The sequence below is a fragment of the Orycteropus afer genome, unplaced genomic scaffold (assembly GCF_000298275.1).
Source record: "Orycteropus afer afer isolate SDZICR_OR568_19922 unplaced genomic scaffold, OryAfe1.0 scaffold00076, whole genome shotgun sequence".
NCBI classification, from domain to species: domain Eukaryota; kingdom Metazoa; phylum Chordata; class Mammalia; order Tubulidentata; family Orycteropodidae; genus Orycteropus; species Orycteropus afer.
Window position 1 is genome coordinate 5,077,826 of NW_006921663.1, and position 10,066 is coordinate 5,087,891.

General features: G+C 37.0%; 1 protein-coding gene across 1 annotated transcript in view; it reads left to right on the forward strand.

The window, feature by feature from the left end:
- Window positions 1–10,066, forward strand: part of SLC7A11 (solute carrier family 7 member 11) — a 116,422-nt gene that overhangs the window by 36,797 nt on the left and 69,559 nt on the right. Inside the window, exon 6 of the mRNA XM_007941217.2 lies at window positions 9,316–9,360. Coding sequence (XP_007939408.1) covers window positions 9,316–9,360 — 45 coding nt within the window. The remainder of the gene's footprint in view (window positions 1–9,315; window positions 9,361–10,066) is intronic.

Sequence of the window (10,066 nt, forward strand, 5' to 3'; positions counted from 1 at the left end):
AATCCTACTTCCGTAGTGATACTGCCTTGGAAACCCAAGGAGGGGTCGCTATGAGTCGGGGCCGACTCGACGGCACATAACAACAACAACAACAACATAACTGTCAAAAATATAACCAGTCATGGTGACTACAAAATTTATCCCGATTTTACAAACAGCAAACAAATGTTGAGTCTTATGAGTCTGGTCAAATTCATTATGAGTATGTATTAGTAACGATATGATAGTGACATTAGGTATTAAACATTAGAACTTTCTTGTCAAAATGCCTTTTATTTGAAATTCAAAGGGTTTTTGCAAATGGCTATTAATGATTATTTTCCATCTTCCTATGATCAAGGGAAATAATTCAGATAGAAAATTAAATAAGTTATTCCTAGGAGGTAAAATAGTACACTAAAAGCAGGAAAAGAGTTACCAAGATAATAAAATCAGTGCATTTCACAACCTGTTACATTTTAAAGGACCTCACAAGTTCCTTAATATTCCCCCATCTTAAAAAAAAAAATGCAACAAAGATGATTAAAATCACCGTTCACAGATACATTTCCTTTGCTGAATGTCCAGCTGTGATAATGTCTGGTAAACCATTTGAACTCTGTTTTTATTTCTTGATTTGTTTAGGCACTTGAGTAACAGTAATCATGGGTAACGAAATTTTATTGGCCTATTAGATTTAGATGAAGTGACTGTTGTAAGAAAGCCCACTGGGTAGAAAAATATTATTTAAACATCAGAAGCTTTATAGTAAGATTAAGTTTCATTATTATGGAGTAATTAATGGAGATAATTATTTTCTGTTTCTTGTAGATTTAATTGTAGTATAGCTTTAGCTGTGAGAGCAATCTATGAGCCTAAAACTAATACCAGAATACTACATTAATTCAAAAATTATGTAAATACATTTTAAACACAAACATAATTTCCTTTTGTTTCTTTACTTTTTAGCATCTTACCTTCTAGCTAATGCATGGAGTTTATATATATCTCAAAATAAATGGAGTGTTACCCAACTAATAGCATTGAATTATGAAAAGCGTTAGAGGACAATAAGGAGAATACAGGAACTTAAAACTTTAACATGATTTTTGAAGCAAAATAGGTTTCAAGGTTGTTTGGAGATGTTAGCTCTAAAAAAACTAGGGTAAAATTTTTGTTTATTCACAGAATGTTTTTAATAGTCATTGTGTGTAAGCATTAGTCTTAAGTCCCTCCACGTTTTTGAAGTCTTTTTATTCTTGTCCAAAGCACAATGCGGTGCTGAGCAGAGAAAAGAACTGAGTTGTGATCACAGGGTTAGAAGCAGAATCAACTCTCCCATGGTTATTCAGCCTGTGATCAGAACTCAAGAGCCCTGGGGCAGCAGCCAAGCTACTAGGGAGGGTCACTGGGAGATGCCAGAGCAAAGTAGGGAGGTTTTGAAAGCTTTCAGCAAGAGCCAAGTGTGGGGAGCCAGGCAATAGTCAAACAGGAAAATGGAATGTGGAGATAGCCACAAAGGAGATTTGATTAATTTTGTTGAATGAAGTTTCTTTTGCCTTCAAGCACGAGGCATCTGTTCCCACGGAATCTTAAAATATTCCTCCCCACTTTCCTGTCACCCAGCACTGAATACTCAGGTCTCTTGCTTTATTTTTAGCAAGTTTTCCCCACTTCTGGGGCTTTTTGAAGCTTGATAGAATTCTTCATGCATAAAGACTTTTTCTATTTTGAATTACTGTATTGTCTTAATATTTAATTTGGTGGTATGGGATCTAAAATGCCACTCTTTTTACAGGGTGAGTGGGGTTTAAGTGAGCCTTTAGTTATACTTTTACTCTTTTAATCCTTATGTCCACACTCTGTCTTAAAGATTAGGATATTGTTGATTTCCTTATATCCTTGAGTGTTCAATCACAGTATTGGAAAAAAGGTCCAGACTTTAAATGGAATGTTATCTGATACAAGTGGCTTATATAAGGGACAGATAAGTAACTGTATTTCTATAACAGGTTGTTGTGTTACATGAATGCCGCTTTGTGAAGACGTAGAAATAATCTGGTTGCTAATCTATGGCCATCAGTCTTAGAGAAAGGAAGTCGTGTTTAGAAGAAAGCGTCTCTTGGTTTGGTGATTCAGAGGAAAAGTTAATATCTGGATGAAATGGAACAAGATGGAGACTAAAAGAAGCCCAGAGGGAGAGACATTTATTCACTTTCCAAATGTGACCCCTGCCTGTCTTGCCTCTATTTTGTGTGATATAATTAAGGAACCGGGTGGTAGAAACAGGGCACTGCAAATGAGCCTCCACTTCCTGGGTTGCTGCTGTGACAGTGTTTGATGAAAAAAAACGGGAGGGGGAGGAAGGAGACAGAAGCAGCAATTGTCATCAGAATTTACCACCTAGAGATTAAGTAAAAACCAAAAGATTGTTGTTGTCCTGGAGACCTTGCTATAACTTTTAACAATTTTGTTTCCTCCATTTTGAATAGGAAAAAGACACTACCAAACCTTGGGAAATCTGAATAGAGTAGGCTTTTGGATATAATAAGCACAGAGCCTTTCCAAAAGGATGAAAACTCCTTCCCAGAAACATAATGAAGATAGAAGAAATCATTAACCCAGCTAGATCACAGAGCTGGGTCAGAGCAGCATTCATATTATTGCCCATGTCTGCATTCAGAGAGATACTTCAGCCATTCCACTGTGTGGCCCAGGAGAATGCAACCAATTTAAGTTCTTTATCCTGATCCAAAGCTAAATATGCTTGGTGGGATATTTTTTTTTTTTAATGCTATGAAAATAGTTTTTAGCTTTTCTATGTCTTTTTTTTTCTCTCTCCTTTTTAAATCTTATCCTCAATGGATTTAGCTTCCTAAAGCAACTGCTGAGATTATTTTGTACTATTGTGTCTAATATAATGTAAAGAATAAGCTTCATTTTAAAATAAGTCCCATTGTTGGGTATTGGCCTCTAGTGGCAGCTTTGCTGTGCCTTTTATGCACAATCATGGAGAAGATGGAACAGTGGGCCTTGTGAGCATTCTCAAAAGACCTTGAGATGTAGAACAAAGAGGACACATGGCCTTCTTATGGAGACTGTTGATGCTGTTATGTGCCATCGAGTTGGACCAGACTCATAGTGACCCTTCCTTGGGTTTCCGAGGTGGTATCACTACGAAAGTAGATTGCTCAACCTTACTTCCAAGGAGTGGCTGGTGGGTTTGAACCGCCAGCCTCCTGGTTAGCAGTCAAGTGCCTTAAGCACTATGCTACCTGAGCTCCTTATCAGAGACTAGGAAAGCATAAAAATGTATTTCTCATAGTATATGAATGTTTGAATCAAAATAAGCTCTTTTTTTTGTCCCACCCCCTCATCTAGCCCCAGTCTGTTCCTTTTTTCTCTATTGTTGGAAAAGACCAGTCTTTAAAACAACTGTTATTAAGGAACTGGCTGTTTTTGACATGAGAAACCTAGAAATATTGCTCTTTTTTTTTTCCTCCTGTACTTCCCATTGCCCCAGGCTTGTAACAAATGCATCAAATCCCTTGGAGTACATATTCCAAATATAAGTATTGATTGTTGCTTACTTTCCTCATATAACTATAACCATTTTCAGAAATGTACTTTCTAGTCATTAAAAAATTTCTTAGTTGCTAACTTTTTAAATCACTTTTATTGCTACTATTCTCTCTGCTATTCAAATCTTTCTACTTAAAGCATGGTTGTTAAAATATTAGACACCTTATCCTTGAACGGCAACTATCTATTTGTGAATTTAAACAAAATTTTTATAATGATGGAGTAAGACATATTTACTCGCCTTAGTTTTAGATTATGAGATACTTTAAATATATTAAGATTTTATGAGCTAATATTCCAGATATTTTGTTTTAGAGTGGAGATAATTTGTACCCATAGACCTCTACTCCTGTGTACCTTCATAGGACATTATTTTACCTCTAAGGAAAAATAAGGAGACAGAGCAGTATATATATTGACAATATGACTTTTTGTTTTGTGGAAATTTCCTAAGAAATATAAAGGTTAGAAAGCCCTTTGTTTTCAGATATTTAGCTCTTCCCATTATGATCCCCTAGTTCTCCTAGTTTCATGAATCAGTTATTTATATAAGTTATTTGAAGAAGGCTCAGATGGAAGGTTGGGCAATCTACTTCTATAGTGATACTGCCTGGGAAATCCAAGGAGGGGTCACTATGAATCGGATCCGATGTGATGGCTGGTAGTGAGGTTTTAGATTTGAGGAAGGAGTCTGCCTCAATCTTACATCTTGGAGCCTTGAAAATAATCAGTGCTTTAAAGGATCCTTAGCATTCTCTTTAAGTTAGAAGAAGAAGTCAGGGATGCAAAGAGTACAGTCACTGAGTGAAGGTAAGGCATTTGGATTTCCCTACAGCTATGAATTTAGAGCGATATTTGCAATCCTGTGGAAATGGAAGGTGAAAAAATGCATATCTAGAATGTTTCTTGTCATGTAGGAGTCACAGAAGAGTGTCCAGAACTTGGGAAATGCTCAAAATTCCCTGCTTTCTTGTCAATATAGAATATGTTGTTCTTGTCAGGTGCCACTGAGGTACTTCAACTCAGAGTGAACCTGTGTGCACTAGAACGAAGGACTACCCAATTCTGTGCCATTCTCACAGTCTTACTGTGCTTGAGCCCAGTGTTGCAGCCACTGTGTCAATCCATCTCATTGAGGGTCTTCCTCTTTTTCACTGACCTTTTTTTATTTTCCAAACACAATATTCTTCATCAGGGAGTGGTCCTTTTTGACATCACCAAATAAACCAAAAAACCAAACTCACTGCTGTTGAGTTGGATCCGACTCATAGCGACCCCTCCTTGGGTTTCCGAGGCAGTATCACTATGGAAGTAGATTGCCCAACCTCCTTCCAAGGATGCCTGGTGGGTTTGAACCACCAGCCTTTGGATAGCAGTCAAATGCCTTAGACACTACACCACCAGAGCTCTTGAGCCCAGTGTTGCAGCCACTGTGTGAATTCATCTCATTGAGCTTCTTTCCCTTGTTCATTGACTTTTTATTTTCCAAGCACAATATCTTTCTCCAGGGAGTGGTCCTTTCTGACATCACCAAATAGGTGAGATGAAGACTGCCTGTTCTCACTTCTAAGGAACATTCTGGCTACACTTCTGTCAGGACATATTTGTCTGTTCTTCTGGCAGTCCATGATATTTTCAGTTTCTTTGTCAGCGCTACAATTCAAAGATATCAATTCTTCTTTGGTCTTCCTTATTTGTTGTCTAGTTTTGACATACATATGAGGCAGTTGAAAATATGATGGCTTGGGTTAGGTGCACCTTAGTCTTCAAAGTGACATCTTTACTACTTAATATTTTGTTGCTGTTGTTGTTGTTATGTGCTGTCGAGTCAGACCCAACTCATAGCAACCCCTCCTTGGGTTGCCGAGGCAGTATCACTATGGAAGTATATTGCCCCATCTTCTTTCTGAGGAGTGGCTGGTGGGTTTGAACCACCAGCCTTCTGGTTAGCAGTCAAGTGCCTTAGCACTATGCTACCAGAGCTCCTACTTAATACTTTAAAGAGGTCTTTTTCAACAAATTTTCCTAGGGCAATGAGACAGCTAGTATCTTGACTGCTGATTACCTAGGTACTGATTGTGGATCCAAGTAAAATGATATCACTGACCATTTTAATCTTTTCTCCATTTTGTGGTGTTGCTTAGTAGTCTAGTTGTGAGGATTTATTATTATTATTATTAAGTTATAGCCCATGCTATAGTCTGCATTCTTTAATCCTCATAAGTACTTCAAGTCATCTTCATTTATAGCAAGCAAGGTTGTTTCATTTGATTGTTAATGAGCCTTCCCCTAATACTAGTGTCACATTCTTCTTCATATAGTCCAGCTTCTTGGATTATATGCTCAGTATAGATAATGAATAAATATGATAAAAGGATACAGCCCTGGCACACACCTTTCCTAGTCTTAAACCATGCATATCCTCTTATTTTATCTGAATGACTGACTCTTGTTTTATGTACAGGTTCCTCATGAGCACAATCACGTGTTCTGGAATATCTGTTCTTCACAATGTTATCCATAATTTGTTATGATCCACACAATCTAATGCTTTTGCATAGTCAATAACATAGGTAAACATCTTTATCGTACTCTTTGCTTTCAGCCAAGATCCATCTGATATCGGCAATGATATCCCTCGTTCCACTTCCTTTTCTGAATGCAGCTTGAATTTCTGGAAGTTCTTTTTCAATATACTGCTGCAACCATTTTTGAATTATCTTTAGCAAAATTTTACTTGCATGTGATATTAATAATATTATTAGATAATTTCCACATTCTGTTGGATCACTTTTCTTTGGAATGACACAAATATGGATCTCTTCCAGTCAATTGGCCAGGTAACTGTCTTACAAATTTCTTGGCATAAATGAAGAAGCACCTCCAGTGCTGCATCCATTTGTTGAAGCATCTTAGTGGGTATTCTGTGAATTCCTGGAACCTTGTTTTTGTCCAGTTCTTTCAGTGCAGTTGGGACTTCTTCCTTCAGTACCATTGGTTCTTGATCATAGGCTATGTCCTGAAATGGCTGAAAGTTGACCAATTCTTTTTGGTGCAGTGACTCTTTGTATTCCTTTCATCTTCTTTTGATGCTTCCTGCATCATTCAATATTTTACCCATAGAAGCCTTCAATTTGATTACTTGAGACTTGAATTTTTTCTTCAGTTCTTTCAGCTTGAGAAATACTAAGTATATTCTTGCCTTTTCACTAATTCCAGGTCTTTGGACATTTCATTATAATACTTTATTTTGTCTTCTCATGTTGCCCTTTGAAATCTTCCATTCATGTATTTTATTTTGTCATTTCTTCCTTTCACTTCAGCTACTCTACATTCAACAGGAAGTTTCAATTTCTCTCATGATATTCATTTTGGTCTTTTCCCTTCTTCATGTATGATGTTCTTAATGTCATCCCACAACTTGTCTGGTCTATGGTCATTGGTGTTTGGTGCGTCAAATCTATTCTTCAGATGATATCTAAATTCAGGCGGGATATAATCAAGGTTATATTTAAGCTCTTCTGGAATTGGTCTAATTTTCTTCAGCTTCAGCCTGAACTTGCATAAGAGCACTTGATGGTCTATGCTATAGTCAGTTTCTGCCCTTGTTTTGACTGATGGTTTTGAGCTTCCCTATTGCCTCTTTTCACAAATGTAGTCATTTTGATTCTTGTGTATTCTATCTGGTGAGGTCTATATGTATAGTTGCCATTTATGTTGTTGAACAAAAGGTATTTGCAATGAATAGTTCATTGGTCTTAGAAAATTCTATCAGGTAATCTCTGGCATCATTTCTATCACCAAGGACACATTTTCCAACTAATCATTCATTTTCCTTTGTTTCCTACTTTTGCATTCCAATCACCAGGAATTATCAATGTATCATGATTGCATGTTTGGTCAATTTCAGACTTCAGAAGTCAGTAACAATTTTCAATTTCTTACTTTTTTTTTTGTGGTTGGTGAGTGGGTAAATTCAAGTAATAGTAACATTAATGTATCTTCTTTGTAGGCATGTCAATATTATCCTACCACTGACAGCATTGTACTTCAGGCTAGATCTTGCAATGTTCTTTTTGACCAAAATTATGACACCATTCGTCTTCATTTTGTCATTCCTGGCATAGTAGACCACATGATTATCTCATTCAAAATGGTGAATACCAGTCCATTTCAGCATACTAATGCCTAGGATATCAATCTCTATGTGTTCCATTTCATTTCTGACATCTGATTTTCCTGGATTCAGACTTCATACATTCCAGGTTCCGACTATTAATGAATACTTGCAGCTGTTTCTTCCCATGTTGAGTCATGCTGCATCAGTAAATAAAGATCCCAAAAGCTTTACTCCATCCACGTCATGAAGCTTGACTCTACTTTGAAGAGGCAGCACTTCGCCAATCATATTTGAGGGCCTTGCAATGTGAAGAACTCATCTTCCAGCACTATATCAGACAACATTTCACTGCTACTGTTTTCAAGTACACAAGTCCTGCTTTCCAGTAATATATCAGACAGTATTTCTCTGGTATTAATTCCTTTCTCTCTTGGTCTGGAAGCTCTGCTAAAAACTGTGCCCCATAAGTGATCCTGATGGTATTTGAAATACCACTGGCGTAGCTTACAACATCCAGGCAACATGCAAGCCAGCACAGTATGACAAACTGACAGACAAGTGATATAACAGAACATACTGTCCCTAAAATTAACTGACTAAATATAGAAAAAAGAGAAATACCCACTTCAAAGTAAATAACTTGAGGATATTTGGAATGCAAGCTGGAAAACATGAACCAAAATGCAGAACTGTTAACTAAGAATTTATAATCTTTTATCTCATTTTCAATTCCTTCTTGCCTGCTTCATTTACATCTAGCAAGCCAATAATGGTTCCCTAAACCTGAGTCGGGGCCGACTCGACGGCAAATAACAACAACAACAACAACAAACCTGAGAAATGCAACTGCCATACTTATGTTTTGGTTGACATGTTTCCACCACTAATTTTGGATAGCCAGAATGCACAGTTTACCTTATACTTAATTTCTGTTCCTATTTTTTTTTTTTCCCAACTGTCTTAGTTGTAGAGTGTTTACCTATTGCTCATACTCCTGTGCATAACTGCTCTTCCATACCTCTGTGCTAATTCACATGCTACACTCAGTCTGGAATGTCCTTACACCATTCCATTTCACTATTAGAAGCCTCAACCTGCTTTAAGAAAGTTTCCCTGACACTCCCAGGATGGACAGGCAGCCCTCCTCTTGCTCTGAGGTACTCTGCACCTACCTTTATCATTGCCTACAGATCTTCAACACTTCGTTTTGTAGGCCTTTCTGCAAAATATGAGCTCTTTGAGAAGAGGAGCTCAAGATTTTCCACCTTTATATCCTTCATTGCTGGCCCTAATAGGAACTCCATACATTTGTTTTAATATAAAAATGATTTGTGTGGGTTTTTAATTGTTGGCGTATTGCAACTTACTGTTGTTGTTGTTGTTATGTGCCATCGAGTCAGACCCGACTCATAGCGACCCCTCCTTGGGTTTCTCAGGCGGTATCACTATGGAAGTAGATTGCCCAACCTTCCTTCTGAGGAGTGGCTGGTGGATATGAACCGCCAGCCTTCTGGTTAGCAGTCAAGTATTTATCTACAATGTTTTCGTAATTCTGAGTTCAATTATTTATATTCAAGACTTTGAAGTAAATTGAAAAATACATTAAGAATTTGTACTTTATTTATATTTCTTAGGTTCTACCTCAACTTTGTTACTGAAGAAGTAGAAAATCCTGAAAAGTAAGTAACCACATTACTCTGAAATTACATAGTTGAAAAACTAGACCAAAAAGGAAATTCAGTGTTAGCTACTTAGCTTTACTATTATTATTGCTGTTGTTGTCCTTACTTTTTTTTTTTTTTCATCATCATCAGTTTCATTCTTTAAGTCAGATAAAGTTTATTTGGATTTGTCATAAATTATATGTAAATAACTTCATTGTATATTCTACATCTGATACTATATTATCTTGTAATCTGAAGGCAGAAAAGAATAAGGTTACATTACACAGTGAGTTGGGATAGATTCAACCACAACAAACAACAAAAATAACCACCTTATATAGAAATATTCTTATAACTTAACATGGACTCTTTGCTACCTACAGGTGCTCCGTAAGACACAAACTCCAAAAGCTGTTTATTTCTAATAATTAATTTGGATTTTTTTTTAAAATAATGATCCAGTTGAAGGGAATAATGCAATCAATGAATAACTAGTTATAGAATCCCATAAATATCTGTAGAATGATTTAAGAACTTGTAATATCTGGGAGTCAGCCCCAGGGACAACTCAGGGAAGCCCAAAGCAGCAGGCCAGAAGAGCAAGAGAAAGGGGATTAAAAGCCAGGAAGCCAGACAGAGGAACAGTCAGCCACAGGGACCCAGGTGGGGGTGATACGAGAGGTCTCCAACAGCAAGACAAACTTGTCTGTAGGTTTGTCCT